General features: G+C 51.9%; 1 protein-coding gene across 10 annotated transcripts in view; it reads left to right on the top strand.

Annotated features, from left to right (window-relative positions):
• Positions 1-22,907, top strand: part of MYO18B (myosin XVIIIB) — a 229,256-nt gene that overhangs the window by 60,928 nt on the left and 145,421 nt on the right. For all 10 annotated transcript variants that reach the window (XM_044930013.2, XM_025267427.3, XM_044930011.2 and 7 more), the window contains 8 exons: positions 530-620; positions 2,491-2,683; positions 5,844-5,924; positions 7,991-8,138; positions 13,679-13,838; positions 16,369-16,552; positions 17,329-17,551; positions 21,315-21,424. In XM_044930013.2, coding sequence (XP_044785948.2) covers positions 530-620; positions 2,491-2,683; positions 5,844-5,924; positions 7,991-8,138; positions 13,679-13,838; positions 16,369-16,552; positions 17,329-17,551; positions 21,315-21,424 — 1,190 coding nt within the window. The remainder of the gene's footprint in view (positions 1-529; positions 621-2,490; positions 2,684-5,843; positions 5,925-7,990; positions 8,139-13,678; positions 13,839-16,368; positions 16,553-17,328; positions 17,552-21,314; positions 21,425-22,907) is intronic.

The raw sequence follows: 22,907 nt of genomic DNA, 5'->3' as shown, positions 1-22,907 counted from the left end.
AACTAAGATCCCACATGCTGCATGTAACAGCCAATAATAATAATAACAACAATGATAATAATAAGGGAGTCTGCAAACACCATTTACTTTCCAAGTAGCCCCGTGAGACTTAACCTAACTCAGTGCCATTTGGCCCTCAGTGTCTTTAGCAGTGAAATGGGCATACCTACCTCCATAAAATAAAAGTAAAGAATTTTTTTTTTTTAAAAAGGCAAGATAGTCCTGAGAACTGGCCTAATGGGTTCGTGGCAGTGGTTACGGTGGGCTTCCCTGAGGAGGTGACATTGGCTTGAGCCCTGAGGGATGACCAGGAGATCACAATGGAGGAGAGGTAGGGTCAGGCCACACAGGACCCTGGAGGACCTGACAAGACACTTGAACTTGATCCTAAGGACATGAGTAATTTCAGCAGCAGGGTGATGTGTGTGTGTGTGGTGGTGGAAGGTCCTCTAAGGCCAGCAGTGATGTCCCTGGACCCAGGCAAGGTCCTGACCGTGGGATGCCCACCCTCCTTTCTTCCCCACTGCAGGGCTCAAGATGACGGGCGTGGAGTGTGTGGAGGGCATGGCCTCCGGCCTGTACCAAGAGGTCTTTGCCACCGTGGTCTCGCTCATCAACAGGTAACGGCAGCCTTTCCTCTGGTATAGAGGTGGTCTCTTTGCAACACGTGAATGAGCCCAAGCCTGGGGAGTTTAGCAGAGTGGGGTTCTGTTGAGCTGGAGAGTGGGTTTTTGAGCTGGATGGTGCTGGCTTTAATTCTACCTTGGCCACCCACGGGCTGTGTGACTTTGGCAGATCAGTTCACCTCTCTGACCTCCCCTTGTGCATCTGTGAAATATTGAATAGGTCTGTTCCCCAGGGTCACTGCAAAGATTAAAAGAAGTCAATAAGGGACTCCCCTGGCGGTCCAGTGGTTAAGAATCCGCGCTTCCATTGCAAAGGGCATGAGTTCAATCCTTGGTCAGAGAACTAAGATCCTGCATGCCACGTGGTACAGCTAAAAAATAAATAAAAATAAATTTAATAAGAAATCAATAAAAAATAAAGATAAATTTTAAAATGTCTGTGAACAACTCTTCCTAAATTGTGATCATAAAACACTGCAGATATCTGCAGGGAATACTACTGGGAGCCTGTGTTCTCTATCATGGGGAGTGCCGCTCTGAACCCTGGGAAATCTAAGCAGTTCCAGTGGGGCCGATCCAGAGCTTGTGGAAGGGCTTCCCCCACTCCACCGTGTAAGCGGGAGGCGTAATTAGGCTTCCGACATCCTGTTCAAGGGATGAGACTGGTGCGTAGCAACAGCGCAGCTAGGGTTCTCTGCGGACATAGAGTCGACTCTCTCTCTTCCTGCTGGAGTAATTACCCTCTGAGATTGCAGACACATTATCTAGAAACCAGGGGATCGTGCGTGCTCAGGGGAAGAAGCATTTATCGGTGAACTGCAGGAAGCGGGTGGCTGCTTCCTGGTTGGCTCTGGGGTTCTGGGAGCCCGAATCCGGGAAATGGGTGTATTGGTGATGACGACACTTGCCCGTCCTGCCGTTTACAAGCGCCCAGCAGGCATCTGGCTTTCTGAACACTAACTCACTTAATCTTCAAGCATGTCTGTGTGGTGTGTCTTATTGGCCCCATTTTATAGATGGAAAACCTCAGCAAATAACAGCAAAGCACTTGAGTTCAAACTTAGTACTCTCATGTACATAACTGCTCATGCTGATGGGAATAATAGCAAAAAACACTGAGCGCTTACCATGTTCAGAGCCATGGACGTTTTATCACACCCAGCCCTCCCACCAGCCTTCTGAGTTCGTCTCCATCGTTAGCCCTTCCACGGCGGACATTCAGAGACTCTGGGCAACTCTGCCAAGACACGCAGCCCCGCTATGGCTGAGCAAGGGTTGGAACCCACATGTGACTCTAGAGTCTCTTAACTCTTGGTTTTTGATGCAAATAGTCCCTTCTCCATCCACCGTCAAAGATTTGTCAAGAGGATCCAGGGAGGTGAAGCTTGAGAGAGCTTTGTAAACTGAGGCAGATACTGAACAAAGTTGTTTTTCTGATGCCACGTGTCACTAAGAAAGAAAAGGAGGCTCTAGTCTTAACGTTATAGCAAATTTGTGGTGCAGCCTTAAGCAAGTACTTTCTCCAGTCTTGGCCTGGTGGAGAGAGCATGCGTCCTAATGGCCTGCAATGTCCAGGGGAGGCACTTTCCATCCTTTAGCTCCTTTTTTTTTTTTTTCTTTGCAGCCCCTGGGTCTTCCTATTCATCCCTCCCACCATTTAACACTGGGGGAAACCCACGTTCAGAGAGGTTAAGTAACTTTCCCAAAGTCACACAGCCCACAAGTAGTGTGTTCTGCTGGGTCTGCAGACCTGCCCAGCATGCTGCCCTGGTTTCTCCATCTCTGTGATGGGGGAGTGGGGGGCCTGGACCAGAAGGGCTCTAAGATTCCATGTCTCTCAGGGCCCCTTTCCTTTCCCCCACAGATCCTTCTCCTCCCACCACCTCTCCATGGCCTCCATTATGGTGGTGGACTCTCCGGGCTTTCAGAACCCCCGGCACCAGGGCAGAGACCGGGCTGCCACCTTCGAGGAGCTGTGCCACAATTACGTCCACGAGCGCCTGCAGCTGCTCTTCTACCAGCGGACCTTCGTCTCGGCGCTGGAGCGATTCCGGGAGGTATGGCTGGGCTGGGGCTTCTGGTGCTCATCCTGGGTTTAGCTTCATGCTGTCTGGTCCAGCACTGATTAAAACCCAAACTGCAGGCCTCATTGCCAGGGCCTCTGCTCCTCCCCCATCTCCCTCTGTCTCCCATGGCCTCTTACAGTTCAGAGCTTGGGGCTCCTCAGGCCCTGCTCCCACAGCTATCCCTTGTTTGGGCTGATCAGTTCCTCTTCACCCACACACCCAAGCTGAACCGTTCTCCAGCAGTTAGGTTGCAACCTCTCTGTGGAAGGCCCTTCATGCCCTTTTCACCTGTGTGTGAAAATCGTGTGGTGTGCACAGTCTCTGGATCATAACATGGGAGCATCCACCAAAGGTGAATATGCAGCAACCCTCCAAGGAGGCTCTGCATGCAAACCTGTTCAGGCTCATTCCTGCATGCCTGCCTTTACTTATGTTAAAAAAAAAAGTTAAATTGAACTATAACATTTACACACACAAGTGCCTAAATCCAGAGTATACGTCTCATCTTGGTGAATTTGTCCAGCTGAACACACTCACACAGCTACCACCCAGGGGAGAGGAGATACCGTGAGCACCCCAGATGCCCCCTGGCATCTACTCCCTCCTTCCTCCCTGGTGTTAGCACACCTTGTAAAGACACTGTTTTGAACATTTGATGAAGTGGTCTAGAAAATGCCTAATCTGTATTAGTCATTCCACATGTGGTAGCATCCATCATATTTTTCCCCATAATATTTCACTTTATTTCTTATTATCAAAGTAAAACATGTTCTTTATTTAAAAACTGTCAAGTGCAAATAAGTGTCCAGAAGCAGAAAATACCATCTCCTTTACCCCAGCATCCAGAGGCAACCACTGTTACCTCTGTCAGTATCTTACGCCAGCCATTTCCCCATACATGGTCTTCTCTGTAGATTTCGCGTCCATCTGTATACGATTCTGTTGTTTGATTTTTCCTCATAGCCTTATGCTGTTCACATTCCCTCCACCATTCACAGCTCTTAGAAAGGATGCATGTCTCTGGTTACGTCAGATTCTATCTCAGCTCTCCTTTGGACCCCTGGGTGATTTCCACATTTGTTCAGTAGCCAAGTCGTGTCTGACTCTTCGCAGACACAACTGCCCATGGACTGCAGCACACCAAGCTTCCTGTCCCTTACCATCTCCTGGAGTTTGCCTGGGAGATTTCCACATTTATGCTGTTAGAAAAAACACCGTGATGAATATCTTTGAACATTGCGTGGTCTGGACATTTCTGATTACTTTTGTATGCTGGCTGTTGTTTTCCAGAGTTTGTTTGCTCTCTGTAGCACTCAGCCCAGCACTTATTGGGTGCTCAGTAAATATTAGAAGGGTCTGCACTGAGTCGTCAGTTCCTGATAACCTCACCATGATTGCTGACAACCCTGCAGGATGGACAATATTAGGATGCTCTTGGGATCCTGGTCTGTATCCTTTCTTCTCGTACCAAGGCTAAAAGGATAAAGACAAAGAACCTGATTAAACATGGGCAAAGGGCTTCTCTGGTGGCTCAATGGTAAAGAATCCACCTGCCAATGTAGGAGGCATGGGTTCAATCCCTGGTCTAGGAAGATCCCACATGTCTTGGAGCAGCTAAGCCCACGCACCACATCTACTGAGCCTGTGCTCTAGAGCCTGGAAGGTGCAACTGTTGAAACAGGCACACCCTAGAGCCCATGCTCTGCAACAGAAGCCACTGCAGTGAGAAGCCTGCACGACTAGAGAGTAGCCCCTGCTTGCCACATCTGAGAAGAGTCCACGCAGCAACAAAGACGGCACAACCAAAGATAAATAAGAAAATGGTTAAACAGGCAAAGGAATTGAATAGCTGTTTCTCCAAAATAGATGAGCAAATGGCCAATAAACACTTGAAAAGATGTTCAGCATCACTAGTTTAGGGAAATGCAAATCAAAAGCCCACTGAGATACCATTTCACACCCACTAAATGGAAAAATAAACAAAAAGTAAGAACTGCTGGGGAGGATGTAGAGGAGCTGGAACCCATGTGGACTGCTGGGAATAAAAAGTGGTGCAGCTGCCGTGGAAAACAGTATGGTGTTTTCTCAGAAAATTAAAAATAGAACCACCATTTGATCCAGAAATTCCACTTCTGGGTATCTACCCTAAAGGATTCCAAGCAAGGTCTCAAAGAGAGATTTGTACACCCATGTTCATGACAGCATTACTGGTAATAGCCAACAGGTGGAAGCATCGCAAGTGTCCATCAGTGAATGAATGGATAAACAAATGTGATGTTTTCATACAAGGGGCTGTCATTCAACTATAAAAAGGAAGGAAATTCTGACACATGCTGTGACTGGATGAGCCTTGAGAACACTATACTAAGCAAGTCAGCAAGTCAGCACTATACTGCTGCAAGTCAGTCACGGAAGGACAAATCCTGTGTGATTCTGCTCATGTGGTATGCTTAGAGTGGTCACATTCATAGAGACAGAAATGGGGAGAGGAAGCAGGGAGCTCGTGTTCACTGGATGCCGGGTTTCAGTTTTGCAAGATGAAAAGTTTGGAGCTGGGTGGTGGTGAAGGTTGCACAACGATGTGAACGTGCTTTATGCTGGTGAACTGTGCCCTTAAAGGTGATCTAAATGCAGACTTCCCTGGGGGTCCAGAGGCTAAGGTGCCACGCTCCCAATGTGGGGGCCCAGGTTTGGTCCCTGGTCAGGGACTTGGGGCTTCCCTGGTGGCTCAGACGGTAAAGAATGCGCCTGCAGTGCGGAGGACCTGGGTTCAATCCCTGGTTTGGGAAGATCCCCTGGAGGAGGCCATGGTAACCCACCCCAGTACTCTTGCCTGGAGAATCCCCATGCACAGAGGAGCCTGGCAGGCTACAGTCCCTGGGGTCACAAAGAGTCAGACACGACTGAGCACAGCACAGGGCAGGGCAGGGAAACTAGAGCCCACACGCTGCAACCAAGACCCTGTGCCACCAAACAAATAAATAGTTTAAGTGGTAAATTTCATGTCATGTGTATAGTACCACGATGAAAAATAACAGTAAAAGGGCCAAGGTGTGAGATTAAAGCCCTCACTTCTCTTCAGCCTCCTCCAGACGTTTCTTCCCCCTCAGCTTGCGGAAGGAACTCATGCTGAACTTGTGTGACTTTCTAGGAAGATGTTCCTGTGCAGTTTGACCTCCCGGAGTCATCCCCAGGGACCTCGGTGGCCGTGGTGGATCAGACCCCCTCGCAGGTAACACAGGGCCCCGTGAACCACGGCTCTCAGGTGCCTCTTGGGCTTTTTATCGAAATACTGGTGGATTGGAGACTTTGAGCTACTAGATCACAGCTCTGTTCGCACCTCAAATGACCCATGGATTGTTCAGAACACTGACCCTGGGGACCCCCTCCCAGATTCTGTGTTGATTGGTCAGAGGGTGTGGCCTAGACAACCAGCATTTCAATACCATCAGTTTCAGAGTCTGAGTCGGCGTCTTAGAATGCAGTCATGCCTGCAGTCTGTGGACGGAGCCGGGGCACTCCAGGGCTGGTACCCGGTAACCTCCAGGCACTGTCACCTGGCAAGGTCAGGTGTTCAGACGAAGATGCTGCACCCAGCAGAGACCGGGACAGTCAGGGGCCCCTGGGGATGGACAATGGGGGTGATGCTGGATGCAGGCCCCTGAGCTCCCTGGAGGCAGACAGACTTTAGTTTGGGGATCCCTGAGTCTTTGGCTCCCTCTCCCTGCCCCCAGAACCCACTGTGCTGACCCCTGATCTGCCGCTCTGCTCAGTCCTCTCTCAGCAGTCCATGACCATCATACTGGAATTTGGCCTCCCTCATTGCCCCACCCCCCAACTCTCCCCAACCTGCTGTAAAAGAAAGGGCTCAGGCCATGGAACTTGCCGGGCTCCAAGCTGATCTTGGTGACCTTGGGCGCGTCACTTCTCCTCTCTGAACCTCGGCTTTCTCATCACCCACATGGGAACAACAGGTAGTACAACTGGGTTGTCCTGAACACCCGTGAGATCTGGGACAAACAGCCCCACAGGGTGGGTGACGCCCAGTAGGTGTCCTGCTGGTCACGTTTCTCCTGCACTTGGACACCTTTTCCTGGTTCCCTGGCTTCTTTCAGCTCGCAGCGGGCTGCACCTTGTCCTGCAAAGCACTCTTGACTATGAGCCCTGCCCGCCCTTCACGGCAGCTTCTGCTGCTCCCTGGTGCCTCTCGAGCTGGGTCCCTGTCCCTGTCCTACTTCCTCCCTTTCTGGGAGGGGAGAGCCTGAGGGACCACCCAGACAGTGTGAGGAGGAAAAGATCCTGGTGTCCCCAGGACTCCTGGGCAGTGGCTGGAACAGCTGGGAGGGGCTGGCTGTAGATTTCAGCTCCAGCAAGAGAGGCCATGGTGAAAACCCAGGATCCCAGGGGCAGGTACACTTGTGCCCTGGGTCTCTCCATGTGACCCTGGACGTGTCCCTCCCCCTCGCTGTACCCCTCTCAGTGGGGTGTGGACTGATATTCCTGTGTCAGAGTAAGCAACTGTCCTGGTTTACCAGGGACGTTGCTGACCTTGGCATTGAAACCCTCATGTCCTGGGAAGCCCCTGACCCTGGGCACACTGGGACCGTTGGCCATCATACACAGCACATTTCCTCTTTAACTGTTTGACACCATGTTTGGACGCATTAGCTCACTGGGGACCCTCGGATAAGCCCTGCAGATCCCCAGGCCTCTCCCCGTTTCCCACGTGTGGAGATGCAGGGGTTGCCTGGAGGGTCTCTGATGCTGGCGCTGGATTTAAAATTTCACATCTGTGTGGTTGAGGCAAGTTCACTTTCTCTAAGATGTTCTTGGTGCCTTTTTCCTCTCAAGATTTTACTATAAAAAATACAAAGACTTCTAAGAGGACGTGATGGGGATGGGATTCATCCTTTCATGTTAGGCTGCGCACGAGGAGACCAGCTGCCCACGTGGAGCCAGGGATGTGTGGTGTACAGAGGGCTCACTCTGGCTAAATCCTCACCTTGGAGGACAGTGTTGTCAGTCTCCATTTTGCAGAAGGGAAGATGAGCCTCAGAGAGGGGCAGTAAGTTGCCCGGGGTCATCCAGGAGATGAAGACAGAGGCAGGATCCAGACCCTTGTAACCAATAGATTGGTAGTCCTGTGGCTTCTCCACTGAGAGTCTGGGGGTGAGCGGAGCATGGATTGAGAGCAGCACGTCTGAGTCATGATGCCTGGGCCACAGACCCCCGACTCCCTAGGTGAGATGAGAAGTCTCTCTCGGGGGGCTCCTCAGTGTATCCTGGGTCTCCCTCCAGGTGCGCCTGCCAGCCGGAGGAGGTGCTGAGGATGCCAGGGGCCTTTTCTGGATCCTGGACGAGGAGGTCCGGGTGGAGGGCTCCCAGGACAGCATGGTGCTCGAGCGCCTCTGTGCCGCCTCTGAGAAGAAAGGAGCTGGAGCTGAAGGTGAGGGAGGGAGCGGGGTGGCGGGGGGGGCTCCTCTCCTCCTCATCACCTCTCCCGGTGGGAGGTGGACTCTGTCTCCTCGAAGCCCTGACAAGGCCTGCACTCGGGGGGCTGTGCACCCGCCTGGGTGTGCGCCTTCATTCATTCATGTGCTCATCCATTCATGTATTCATCATGTGTTCTGAGTGGGCTCTAATCTACACGGAGGCGAACAGCCTGATTGGACCCCTGTTCTTGCTGGGGAGAGGGAGGGGTGGGAGATGACAAGCTGACACATAAGTACATGTGGGTCTCCTGAGCCTGAGATGGCAGACTGGGGGTTGGTGGTGGGTGTCAGGCGGACCTCATTTCTCCCGCAGCCAGGGCCTCTCGGGAGAGGCCTGCAGGTAAATCTGACGGAGAGCTAGGGGTGTGGTGCAGGACAAACAGGGAAATGTCATATGGGCTCAGACCTCCAGCCCTGGCAGGCCTCACAGAAAACATTGGTTTTAACCCAAGAGCAATGAGAAGCCATGTGGGATTCTAGGCAGTGGGAGCTATGGTCAGATTCGGGTTCTAGAAGGTTCCCCAGACTGCATTGTGGAGACATGAGAGGAAGGCAGCTGGGAGGTGAGAGGAGCCGCCTCCCTGGGGAGGTGGGCAGACTCCAGAGTTGCTGAGCACTGGCTGCTGGGCTGGATTGGTGAGAGGAGAAGTGCAAGGGAGTGGACACTTGGAGCTGAAACTGAGTTCAGAGACCATGGGGTTTGGCATCCATCAGCTTTAAGTTCAAGTCCATCTATTTGTAGTTTCACCAATGTGGCGCCAAACCAATCTCACAGCATTTTGAACAACGGAGATGGAGCTTGCCCTGGCTGCCTTCTCTCCAGAATTTCTACTGCCTTGGTGGGGTGAGGGGATGTACCCGCAGAGCTTGGTCATCAGCTGCCAGTTGTTACTGACGAGTCTGAGGCTGTGATACAACGAAGAATACCATCCCCGTCTTTCCAGGGGTTGGATGAGTGCTGTGTGCACTCCATGCAGGGGCCGAGCTCAGGGCTTTGTGTAGAGTGTCTGGTCAAATTCTGTCCCGTATTTAGAGGTCCGTATTCTTACCCCCCGGCCCTGTCCCCAGAATGAGGAAAGTGAGCTCCAGAGAGAGGCTGGTAGAGAATGCTTGTCTGTGATCACCCAGACGGTGCATGTCAGAAGGCAGATTCAGCACAAGCCATGTCTGCCTCAGCCTCGAGTAAGCCCCCTTCCACCAGGACGCCCCCAGGCCTGTAAGAAGACAGTGCACTGCGGAGTCTTCCAGGTCCCACCTGGCATGGCAGTCAGATTGTGGGCTTATTTGTGCACTGGTTCCTTCAACAAATACTTCTGGAGCACCTGAAATGTAGGCTGAGAAATACATCTGTGAACAAAACAAAACTGTCCACCGAGGGGCTGACGTTCCAGCAGAGGAGATGGATGATAAAGAAAAAAGCCAGTATCTGTAAGAAGACATGGAGGACCACAGTTTCAGTTTGGATCACTAAAGGAATGAAGGTTGGCAGTGAAGATGGCCAGGGATTCGGCCCTGGGACATTCCAGGGACAAGGCTTGTGTCCAGCAAAGGTAGCTGGGGAGGAGTGGCCCGGGATGTCGGAGTGGGGATGAGAGGGTGTGGCATCCTGGAAGCCTCAGAAGGAGGGACAGACCAACCGAGTTAAATGCTACTTGAAAGTTTGAGTGAGGCGTGGCTGAAGAATGGCCGTGACTGGGCTTCGTGGAGGTCCCTGGCCACTGAGAAAAGTGCAGCTCCAATGGGAGTATTTGGGGTGACCTTCTGACTGGAGTGGCTTATGAGAAATTGGGGGAGGAGCTGGAGAAAGATGTGGATAGCGCTCAGTGCCGCTGGGCTGGAGCCTCTGTCCGGGACACATGTGGAGCGCTTCTGCACCTGATGGATCCAGCTGCTCTCCTGGGACCACACCCAGAGCATTAGTACCCACATGGCTCCCGAGAGCTTGGCTCTGTGGTGACTTGCCTGGGCCCAGGAGAGGCTGTGCCTGGGGCCCACAGTACTCTTAGGGGTCCACAACAATCTTTTAATTTCTGTTAAAAGTAGAAGAAAAAAATGGACTTTAAGGCAAACACATGTTTTAAGTATATATTGTGGACTGAACTGTATTCCCCCTCCTCAAAAATTGATATGTTGAATTTCTAACCCCTAGCACCCAAGAATGGGACTTTCTATAGATACAGGGTCTTTAAAGAGTTAAAGTAAGTTTAACTAAGGTCACTGTTTAGTTCAGTCACTCAGTTGTGTCTGACTCTTTGCGTACCCGTGGACTGCAGCACGCCAGGCTTCCCTGTCCATCACCAACTCCTGGAGCTCACTCAAACTCAGGCCCATAGCGTCAGTGATGCCATCCAACCATCTCATCCTCTGTCGGCCCCTTCTCCCGCCTTCAATCTTTCTCAACGTCAGGGTCTTTTCCAATGAGTTGGTTCTTTCTATCAGGTAGCCAGAGTATTGGAATTTCAGCTTTAGCATCAGTCCTTCCTATGAATATCCAGGACTGATTTCCTTTAGGATGGACTGGTTGGATCTCCTTGCAGTCCAAGGGACTCTCAAGAGTCTTCTCCAACACCACAGTTCAAAAGTATCAATTCTTTGGCGCTCAACTTTCTTTATAGTCCAACTCTCACATCCATACATGACCACTGAAAAAACCACAGCTTTGACTAGACGGACCTTTGTTGGTAAAGTAATGTCTCTGCTTTTTAATATGCTGTCTAGGTTGGTCATAGCTGTTCTTCAAGGAGTAAGCGTCTTTTAATTTCATGGCTGTAGTCACCATCTGCAGTGATTTTGGAGCCCAAAAATATAAAGTCTCTCACTGTTCCCTGTTTCCCCATCTATTTCCCATGAAGTGATGGGACTGGATGCCATGATCTTTGTCTTCTGAATATTGAGTTTTAAGCCAACTTTTTCACTCTCCTCTTTCACTTTCATCAAGAGGTTCTTTCGTTCTTTACTTTCTGCCATAAGGGTGGTGTCATCTGCATATCTGAGGTTATTGATATTTCTACTGGCAATCTTGATTCCAGCTTGTGCTTCATCCAGCCCAGCATTTCTCATGATATACTCTGCATTTAAGTTAAATAAGCAGGGTGACAATACACAGCCTTGACATACTCCTTTCCCAACTTTGAACCAGTCTATTGTCCATGTCCAGTTCTGACTGTTACTTCTTGACGTGCATACAGATTTCTCAGGAGGTCACTGTGGTGGGTCCTAATTTAATATGACTGGTCCTTCAGACGAGAGATTAGGACACAGACATTCACCAAGAAAGACACAGAGTAAAGGTATCCATCTGCAAGCCAAGGAGAGAGGCCTCAGTGAAACCAACCCTGCCAACACCTTGACCTTGGGCTTCCAGCCACATAGTCTGTAATGCTTTGTTATGGCAGCTGTAGCAAACCAATGTAATGTATTTATGTATTACTAATATCAATCCTTCTTTCTACTGACACAGTCATGAAATATACACGACCCTGGACTGCCCTCACCCTGGAGGTGGGGGTCATAGTGCTTGGTGTGATGCTGCCCATGGTCCTCTGTTCCAGAAGGTCACCTCTGTTTTCTGAGGTACTGGCCTCTGCCATCAGGAGGGGCAGTCAGAACTGCTATTTGTGGGGCCCTTAGTCTGAGCCGGACAGTGTGGGCACCACCACACCCCACCTCTGGGGAGTACCCTGTGGGCCCTGTCTTCAGGAAATGTCTCCAGGGTTCTGGAACGGTTATTTTCTTCCTGGGGGACTGTAGAGGAGGAAACTCACCCAGACCCACAGAAAGCCAAGAGACAGAGCTGTTAGAAGCCTGCCCATGCACTGGACCCAAGCGTGCTGGGTTGGACCCATGCTCCACTAGTTAGCTGCAATGTGTGTGCATTGTAGGCAGTCACCTCCTTCCTCGCCTGTAAGATGGTGACACCCCCGGGCCTGGGGTGAGGACAGAGGGGCTCGGGTGCACCCAGAAGCGTTTGTAGTCCTCCTCCTTTGGCTCCCTGCTTGGCGCTCCTCCACGGAGGCCTCCCTGACCCTGTCCTCTCTATAGCCACACTACTTCCTTCCTGATGCCCTCCTCGTCTCCTTCAGGGCCCCTTCTGGGTTCTGGGATGTTTGGCGACCTGTTCTCTTGGCTTGCTTCTCATCAGCCTGATGACCTCCCTATATGCGCCCCAACCCCCCAGGTCAGAGGATATTCGTCTTGTGCTCTGCCGTCTCCCCAGGGCCTGGGCCAGAGCAGGGCCCTGTGGACCCCTGCCACTGCCTCCTCCCTACCCATCCCCTGCTCTGCTCTGATGCAGAATCGGGTGAACCAGAGTTCTCAAATGGAGTGTTTCCTGGATCCTGACTTTTAGCCTAAAGACACAGAAAGCAGGGCCAGAAGCAGAGGTATCCTGTAGGGTGTGGTGGGGGCAGGACTCGAAGGCCTTTTCCTCTCTCTGTGAGGCCTGAAGACACGGGAAGCCTCTCAGGTCCCAGGGCAGCAATTCTTGTCCTGGACTGACTGATAGACACATTAACTCAGACATTTTGGTATTAAAAAATTATTTTTTGCCTCTGGGGCTTTCCGATTAGCTCTGAGTTAATGAGAACGTTCACTCAAGCAGAATACGTGGGGCTCGCTGGCTGTTGCCTCTCACTTAAGGTACACCCTGGGCAAAGGAAGAGACCGAAGCTCAGAGGTTTAGGTGGTTTGGCCCCTGTCCCACTATAAAAAAATTGTCAGGCCAGGATTTGAACCCAGGTCCTCTCTAACTCCAAGCCCCTTTGTTTCTCCCACTCTGTCCCTTGGAACCAGGTGTCCACCAGCATCTCCCAAGAATTTGCTGTGCGTTTGTTTGGCAACTGGTATTCCAGACAATTTTAAGTGGTACCTACACATATTTTCAAAATATTTAATAATTGTGTATTTATTTCCATGAATATTAGAAAGTAAATATAGCTGGCACACCAAACCTGCAGTATAATGCTTCTTTACGAATGGACTTTACCTGTAAAACTGAGTCGATTGAAAGAAAACATTAAAAAACGGTCCATGTGATTCATGGTTCTGGCTAAAATCACAAAGATGGTACGTGCTAATGGTAATTGGGGAACGCAGGTATCTTCGATTTAAGAAAGCAAGGAGGAGGGGCTTTCCTGGTGGTCCAGTGGTTAAGACTTCACCTTCCAATGTAGGGGACGTGGGTTAGATGTCTGTTCGGGGAACTAACATCCTGCCTCGAAGCCGAAAAATCAAAATGTAAAACAGAAACAGTATTGTAACAAATTCAATACAGACGTTAAAAACAGTCCACATCAGAAAGATGGACAGAGGAAGCAGGAGGAATGGAATGTGGGCTGGAAGCTGTGCGTGTAAGTGCACAGAGCAGGGGAAACGCAGTGCCCAGAACTGAAGGCTTGAGTCACATCAGAATGGGAAAAGCGTGTTCTCAAAGACGCCGCGCGATGGCAGAGTGTCCCCGCCAGGCCGGGCGCTCATGCCCTGTGTCTGCTTTCAGGAGCCTCTGCCCTCCGGACCTGTGAGCAGCCCCTCCAGTGCGAGATCGCCCACCAGCTGGGACACGACCCTGTGCGCTATGACCTCACGGGCTGGCTCCACAGGGCCAAACCCAACCTTTCAGCCCTGGACGCCCCCCAGGTCCTACAGCATTCGAACAGGTGAGCCCAGCCAGGGCTGGGGACGCGTGGGGGGCGTTCGAGGTGCTGGGGCTGTGCAGTCATAGCAGCCCAGTCAGTGATGGAGGGCTGGTACGGGGACCCTTCCCTAATGACACAAAGACCTGTAACTCGAACAGGAGCGATTCAGCATCTCCTGGGACTGGCCTGAGTCCAGCCAAGGAGGAAAGCTGGCCGTCTGGGGAGGTGGAACAAAAGCTAGGAAGCTGTGACTTCTTATTCATTAAGTATCTGGGAGATGATGTGACTGGGAGGACTTTTATGGACATCCTCCAACTAGGGGATCATAAAACCAAAGTGATAACTTTTTGCAGCCTGAAAAAAGCTGACTGCATTTCTTAACTGCTCTGCTCAGATGTGCTGGCAGAGGGCTGCCTTGAATTCAGAGAGCTATTGGAAAATGCTTGTTGGGGGAGTGTGTGTGTGTGTGCGTGCGCGTGTGAAGCTGAGACCACGGTTACTAACTCCCTGCTGTGCGCTTGGCATCAGAGGAAGAACTTTATAAGGGTCTTTAAACATATATATATTTATTTACTTATTTATCTGACTGTGCTGTGTCTTTAGTTGCAGCATGCAGATCTCATTCCCTGACTAGGGATCGAACCCAGGCCTCCTGCATAGGGAGCAATGAGTCTTTTAGCCACTGGGTCACCAGGGAAGTTCCTATAAGGGTCTTTTTAATCCTTACAACAACTGTATCCCTAGCCCCATTTTATAAATGAGAAAACTGAGGCCCCAGGAGGCGAAGTGGTTCACCTTTGACCACATAACAAAAGAGTAGCAGAGTCAGAATACAATTTGGGTCTAAGTGATCCTTGGAAGGCGTTCTCAGAGCCGGATAGTCAGCGTTGATTGGAAAAATCTAGTGGGGGCTCAGGGAAACAGCTCCCAGAGAGAGAGATAGTCAGAGGATGGGGCAGAAGGAGAGTTAACAAGCACATAGAGTGCTGTAGGGGGAGCCGGGGGACCTGAGTCCAGGCCCAGCCCAGCCCTGTGCCCCCTGGGTGACTGTGGGCAGCCCCTTTCCTTCTCTGCAACCTCAGGGTTTTTGGGTGAGGCCACATTGTACAGCTCTGGAGTCAGGCAGATGCTCAGGTTCTGCTTTTGCCTTTTTCAAGCTGCATGACCCGAGCCTCAGTTTCACAGTCTGAGAAGTGGGAATGATGCTGCCAAGCTTACAAGTGTGATGTAAGGCTTTGGTGACATAACAGAGTGGATGGCTTGTTGAGGAACCTGGTTCATGGTTACCCCTCAACACACATCTTGTGGCCTCCTTATAAATCCCCCTGCTGCTCAGAAACCCTCAAGCTGAGTGAGAGGTGTAGAGTTGGGGAAGGGCAGGCACACCTTGGTTAGCCAGGTGGCCTGGTGAGTGTGGAACCTTCTGGGACAAGGAGCAGCGTGTGCTCACAAGTAGGAGTGCGGCAGTAAATCCCAGCAGGGTGTCTTCCAGGCTTGAGAGCCACAGGTTGGTGAGTTTGAGGGCAGACAGCGCTTCTTCTTAGCCCGTGGTTCTGCAGTCAGGATCCCGATTCACCAGGACTGCTTGTGTAGCACTGTGATTCCTGAGCCCCTCTAGTCTCTCAGGGATGCTGGGGGGGTTCCCGGGAGGTGCTCATGCTCACTGAACCTTTGTGCCGTGTATCGGGGGGTCCAGAGAGGACCCGTGACTGCCCCAGGCCACACTGCATACTGCAGACCAGAGGTCGGGTCTCCCAGCGCCACTGATGGGGCCATCCTCATGCAGGGTCAGGGCTGTGGGCACTACCTCCTCTCCCTGTACCAGGCAGGGTGCCCACAGCCTGCCTTCTCAGGGCTCCTGCCTCCAGGGGGCTCTCCAGGCTGTCTCCCCAGACTTCTGTTGCAACATGAGCATCTTTGCACCATTGTCAGTCTGCGAGCTCCGCAAGGCATGGAACTGCTTTTAGCAACCTCCGTGCATCTGGCAAGACTCATTTTCTTAATGGCTGTGTAGTCAGTTGGGCCCAGAGTGGGGATGGATAAGGGTCTTGAGGGCTGGTCTGGGTGGGGCCTGAATTTGCAGGGGAGTCACCCACAGGCTTCTAGTGGAGGGGAGAGGCCAGGGCAGCCAGAGAGCCTGAGGCCTTCCCTGGGTCCCAGCTTCATCCTGGGGCTCGGTAGGGTCTCCTTGGTGCTCAAACTGTCTGTTGGACAGACTAAGCACCTGCTGTGCTCAGACCAGTTCTAGAGATAACCGAGGTGATTTTACCCTCTAAGAAAGTGCTGGCTGCGCAGAGTTCCTGCAGGTGTGTGAGTGATGGGAACATCCAATAGAAGGAAGATGCTCTGAGGTTAGGAGAGGGAGAGAGGCATGGAGGAAGATGCTGGCATTTGTCCCTGAACAAAGGATCATCTGGGAGAAGGGACTATGAACAGACTTGGCAGCTAGGACATGGTTTCAGGAAGCAGATGTCCAGAGCCAAGGGGGTCCCCTTTGCTCGCCCCCAAACCCCTGAAGCCCTTCTCTCTCCCCGCCTACCCTGCCTACCAGGGAGGAGCTGAGGACCCTGTTCCAGTCCCGGGCCAAGCTGTCCCCCGTGTGCCGGGCCGTGGCCGGCCTGGAGGGCACCTCCCAGCAGGCCCAGCAGCGGAGCTGCGCAGTGAGGAGGACGTTCGCCAGCAGCCTGGCTGCGGTGAAGAGGAAAGCCCCCTGCTCCCAGATCAAGCTGCAGATGGTGAGCGGGGCCCTGTTCTCACGGGGTGGGGGCCCCCCACCCGCCCCCAGGGTGAGTTATCCAGGCTCACCAGCTCTGAGCTCTCCAGCAGGCCTGAAGGGACAGGCAGCCAACCCCCACGCTCCACCGAGGAAGAAGCTGAGGCTCAGGGCAGCACAGTGACCCGTCCCAGTCTGAGGCCTAAGCCTCAGCTCCTTGGTCTCATTTGAGCAGCTTCAGGAAGTTGGCAGGAAACAGGTCACCTTCCTGACCAAGGTGACAAGCATTGCAGCCAGCCCTGTTCTGCCCGCTTCCCCTCTCCCCTCTCAAAGGCCGGTGTGCCCACCTCCAGGCTCCCCTAGAGAGGGCGGCTGGACCCAACCCTGGTGTGAAGATGCCACCTGGACATGGTAACCCAGTAACAAGAGATTAGGCTAAGCTTAGGAAGGTGGGACACGGGAAGGAGGGCTTAAGGAGCCGACTCGTAGCATCTTATCCTGGAAAAGCCCCCAGCCAAGGTTCTGGGCTCTAGTTTTCTTCTTGGGTGACTGGCCCCCTCTGCTTGGGGCCACTCGTTTGTCCTCTCTGTGTCCCAGTTTTTCCATCTATGATAATAAGGATAATAATAGAGGCCCTTTATTTCTCATGAGTACAAATCAGGCCATGGATAAGAGGCCCTTGTGGTAGGACATAGGGGCCTCCAGAGATGCCCAGACCAGACTGAATGTATGTTTGGGGAGTGTCCAGACCCTTGTCGGTCTCACTCTGGCCCTGACCCCATCTCTTCTTGGTCCTAGGACGCATTGATCAGCGTGATCAGACGGTCTCAGTTACACTTCATCCATTGCCTGGTGCCGAGCGCAGCAGTGGAGAGCAGAGGCGTCCAGGGGTCTCCGACTCCACCACAGCCTGGTGGAGACAAGCCTGAGGCAGGCAGGTCCCTGCCCTTGGACATCCCCGCACTGAGGGTGCAGCTCGCAGGATCCTACATCCTGGAGGCGCTGCGTCTGCACAGAGCAGGTGAGAGGCGAGCAGGGAGCAAGCACCTTGTCGCTAACTCCTGGGACTTGCTCTTTGAGCCTGAAGTCTAACCATTCCTGAACTAGTTGTGCACTCCTGGAAGGCAGGGCTTCCCTGGTGGCTCAGTGGTAAAAAAAAATCCACCTGCAATGCAGGAGATGGAAGTTCAATCCCTGAGTCAGGATACCCCCTGGAGGGAGGGTATGGCAATCCACTCCAGTATTCTTGCCTGGAGAATCCTATTCTTGCCTGGAGAATCCCATGGACAGAGGAGCTTGGTTGGCTACAGTCCACGGGGTGGCAAAAGAGTTGGACACAGCTGAGCGACTCAGCAACTTCAACGACCTGGAAGGCTTGGAGTGTGTCTTGCCCATCTTCCTTTTCAACAACAAACATCTTAAGAGCATCTGCCTTGGAATTGAGGGTGAAATTTTTTCAGTCATTAATATTTGGCCTTCACGATGCTCAGCCTGGTTTGGGAGATCCATATGGAAACAGGTGATGATTGTATGATGTGACCAGGGCATGTGTCACGCAGGGATGTGGGAGGTACCATGCCCATTGGAGGTAACATCTTCATTGAGTCTTAGAAGAAAGCAACTGCTCACCTCTGGGTGGTGCGGGGAGAGGGAAAGCTTGGTCGAAGGAGCACTGTGTGCAGAGGCAGGGAGGTGTGGGAGAGCCTGGGTTTCCAGGTTCACAGTGAGTGAACCTGGGTGGATGTGGGAGAGGAGGGGTGGACCCACCGGGGAGGCTTAACCCCGTCTTTGGAAGACTGGCTTTCCCCGGTCCAGCTGAGGAGGTGATGGGCATGATGGGGGAGGAGGGGTTTCCATCAAAGGAATGAAGTTTTAGGCCCATATTTTAGAAAGTAGGCGTGCACCAGGGTCCCCCCGTTAGCTCTTCTTCTGAGCTGAGTTTGATCTGAAATTTTCCCATTCTTTTCTGTCTCTGAGACCCCATTGGCCACCCTGTGGATTTGCCTCCCTGACAGGAACAGCTCAGGCGAAGTCAGGGGATGGGGTAGCTGGGGCTTATGGGAGTCTAGGTGGGCCCCCACTTGTTTAATATTTCCTTGGTCACTGCCCCCCCCCCCCCAGCTTGTGGTCACTGCCCTGTCTCCTTCCACGGCACTCATACTGAGTCCTGGGCGCAAGGTGCTGGGCAGAGGAGCCAGGAGCAGCCGGCAGCAACCATGAACCGCTCGCTTCCCCCAGCATCGCATTGATTTCCCCTCCTGTCTGCACAACCGCAGGCATAGGAAGACAGACACTGTCACAGGGAAGCGCGAGCCAGTCATAGCCCAGGCCGCTCGATTGCGCCTGGCTGGCAGGGGGTTAGAGCCCTTGCACGTAGGCTCGGTCAGCAAGTCCCCTTCCTCCCTGTGTGTCCACCCTCTGCCGTCTCAGGGCCCAACTCAGGAAGGGCTTCCAACTCCGTGAAGGGTTGAAGTCTCCTGCCAATTTCTGCTTCCGAGACCTGGTTCGTTTCCTCCTTGTTTTCTGCTCTGAGTCACTTGTGTCTCTCTCACACCATGTGAGAAATATTTACTTGCATACAAAGATCCATACATAGTTATTGATGTCACAGATTTACGATTTGGACTGTGTGTGTGTGTAACAGATACACAAGCAGGCCTTGTTCTGTTGTGCTTAGAGCACAGTTTGTTTGTTTGTTTGTTTGTTTTCATAAATTGAAGGTGTGTGGTAACCCTGTTTCATGCCAGTCTGTTGGTGCCACTTTTTCCAACAACATTTGCTCATTTTGCATCTCTGCGTCACATTTGGTCATTCTTGCAGTATTTCTAACCCTCCACCAACAAAAACTTACAACTTGATGAAGGCTGAGATGATGGTTAGTATTTTTTATTCAGTAATAAATTTTTTAAATGAAGGTCTGCACATTGTTTTTTAGATATAATGCTATTGCACACGTAATAAACTATAGTATAGTATAAATTTAACTTTTATGTGCACTGAGAAAGCAAAAAAGTTTTATGATATTTGATTTGTTGCAGTGGTCTGGAACCGAGCCCACAGTATCTCTGAGATGTGCCTGTACGCGTAGACACAGGCACACGTGATGCACGTATGCATAGGCTATTTCCTGGGCACTTCAGATGCTCGGGGCACCGTGTGGTTACACACACTCAGTGGTGGTGTTCTCACAGAGTGCTTAGCACAGAGCCTGGCAGACAGTAAATGCTCATCACATGTTACATACGGGGCAGCCTGGTGGGCACAGCCCAGACTCTGGAGCCAGTTGGCCTGTGCGTGGTCGTGGTTGACACTGTCAGGCCCCTAGGTTGTGCTTCCCTTTCCTGTCCTGTAACAGCTCAGGTTTCAGAGAGCCGTTGAGTGGGATGGTGAATTAATAAGGGAATAAGAAAAGTGCCTGGACATGGACAAGTGCTCAAAACACGTTAGCTTCTTTTCCTGTAATCATTATTGGATTTAATCCTTGTCATGACTGTGTGACAAGAGGTCTTAGCACATTATTGACCAGGGGATTTTTGCAGAAACTAATGCCCCTGGCTGACGATTTGTTATGTAAATGAATATTGAAACACTCTGGTCAATAACAGTTGGGTAACCAAAGACATATTAATACGTCTCTGGTCAATAAGTTGTTATTACTCTCATTGAACAACTGAAGAACTTGAATCTCAGAAACAAGAGTCATCTGTCACTGCTCAGAGGGCTAACCAGGGCAGATAGGAGATGTGAACCCATGTCTGACTCACAATGGCAGCCCTATAACCCCCCAGCCTCCAGGTCTCTGTGTGGTCAGCCTTGAGGTCTGGAATGTGAGTTTAGGTCCCTTGGCACCTGGTCCCTGCTCATCTGTGACCTCACTGTTGGTTCCTCTCTGCTGGATTAGTGACTGTTGCTGCCTACATTTATCTCCCCAGTCCTCGCCAGGCCAGAGTCATCTTGCTATTCAGATCCTGGCTTCTGTCATTCTCCATCACATCATCTTGTTTGGGTTTGTCTCCCCGCAGGGAGAGTTACGATCCATGTCACTCTGCGCCCCGTGACTTGCTCTGGTCCTCAGTGTCCACGTCTGTATGATGGGAGAGCAGCACAGGCCCAGGGTCTCTGCGAAAAGGATGCTGTTATCCTAGTGTCTTACACACGTGAGCACTCTGTGAATGGTGTCACCGCGACTGGGACAGACCTGTTTCCTGCTCTGCCTGGACTTCCTTCCACACAAAACCCTCTCGCAGACTCTCACAGCCCCTCAGAGGCCAGCTCGAATGTCACGTTCTCTTAGTAGCTTTTCAGTTTCCACACAGCAGGGTGCAGCTGTGTGCATCCTACTATAGATTTAAAAGAACCCTTAGCTATGGCCTGATGCAGTGTTTCCCACCTGCAGTCTGTCAGGGGGTAAAAACTTAGATCAAAACATTTTCCCATGGTCCAGCATATTCGGAGAACTCTGGGTTAAGTCAAGCTAATCAGGCATCGTCCCTGCCGAGGTTCTGGAGCCTTTGACTTTGGTGTTGATACACATCATGACCTTCCAAGAGGTGGAGGATGGGGCAGCTTTTTCAGGCTTCAGTGGAGCCTCTTACAGGGTCTGTGTTGTGGGGAATGCATTTGGCAAATGCTGATGGAACCCAGTGTCTTATATTAGCAAACAGGGAAACTGAGGCCCCAGGAAGTGAGTGCACACAGCAGGTGAGTAGCAAGGCTGGTAGTAGACCCCTGGGCTGGGCGTCTCATTCGGATTCTTTGTTCTTCTCCTGCTCCCCACACCCCAGGCTACGCTGACCACATGGGGCTCACTCAGTTCCGCCGAAGATTCCAGGTGCTGGACCCTGCGCTTGTGAAGGAGCTCATATCAGCCCCCGAAGGAGTGGAAGAGAGGAAGGTACATGGACCTGGGGGTGGCGGTGGGGTAGGGTGGAGGTGTGGAGGTGCCGATGCTTCTGCTCTGCAGCGGGTAGCCTGGGGGCAGCTGGGTCAGCTGGGATCTGAGAGTTGGGTCTTGGGGGCAGAGATGAGGATGGCCTGACGTTTGACCCGCACCCCTACTCCAGACCATGCCCCCTGCAGTGTCACTTACAACACTGGCCATCACAGAATGGTCCTTCTGAAACTCTGCCTGAGGAAGTGCAGAAAAAGAATTAGAACCACGGGAAGAGTAGGTCCCAGGTAGGAGGCTCCCAGCAGGGCGGAAGGTCATCATTCCCGTAGGGAGTTGCACCCTGAGAGTCTGTGAAAAGAGGGCTTGTGGTCCCAAACACTCCCCTCAGGGCCTTTGCACAGAGGGCTGTCGCCTGTCCCCAGTCCTGGCCAGGCCAGTGTCATCTTGCTGTTCACATCTTGCTCGTGTTATTCTCCATCGCATCTTCTTGTTTAAACATCTGTGTAGCACTTAGCCATGTCTGAAATAACATTTTTTGGGGGGACTGTGTGTTTTCGGGCTCAGAGCAAGTGCTTAACAAATCACCTGTCGGATGAATGAATGAAGACACGTACCTGACCTTGTGTTACTGCCCCTGTATGTCTCCTTTCTCCATCTCTACATAAACTTCTGGAGCCAGAAGTCTTCACTCCTAGTGCAAAATCCCCAGTAAATGTTTCTGTTGAGAACAGCCGCCAGCTGATCAGTGATGACAGAGCTCTTGACAGTTTGCAAAGCCCTAGTGCATCCTCACAGCAGCCCTGCAAAATGAGCCGTCGCGCCTCTTTTGTGAAGGCTGAAACGTGGGCTCGTGGAGGTGACTGATTGCCTTGAGGCCACACAGCCAAGCATTCGTGGGTTTTGCCCTTGAACTCAAGTTTCTTGATTGCATGGAGGGTCGTTAAGAAAGCAGGGGCTCAAGTCACACAGCCCTGCAGTTGACTCCCAGCTGGGACTGTGTGAACTTATATGAGTTAATCCATCTTTCTGCCTCAGTTTCCTAATTTGTAAAATGGGAATGATGATAACACCAACCTCAGTGGAGTGTCCGGTGGACTGTGCGTGGTGGTGTAACTGGTGTGCTTGATGCAGGGCCCGGCATACAGTAAGGGCTCCTCATGTATGAGCTGTGGTTGTCATTGTCATCGTCATCACCGTCTTCCAAGGCCAGAGAGGTGGCAGCCAGGCCACGCAGACTGCGCATTCACAGCTGTGTTGAGAACTCCCCTCCAGTGAGTGCGCCCGTGCGCACCGGACCTCCCAGCCTGGAGTCCTCAGTCAGTGAGTCGCAAGGCGAGAAGAGCCAGCAGCGGAGGCACAAGTCTTCAGCCCTTTCTTGGCTCTCCTCTGCAGCGGGGACCAGGGCACAGGCTTCCTCCCACAGACACAGCGGCATTTCTCATGGCGCTCCTGCGTCCACCCCCAGGGAGGGGACCTCAGACCCCAG

This window comes from Bubalus bubalis, chromosome 17 (assembly GCF_019923935.1).
Source record: "Bubalus bubalis isolate 160015118507 breed Murrah chromosome 17, NDDB_SH_1, whole genome shotgun sequence".
NCBI lineage: Eukaryota > Metazoa > Chordata > Mammalia > Artiodactyla > Bovidae > Bubalus > Bubalus bubalis.
Note: the sequence above shows the minus strand (reverse complement) of the source record. Positions and strands in the feature narration are given on the sequence as shown.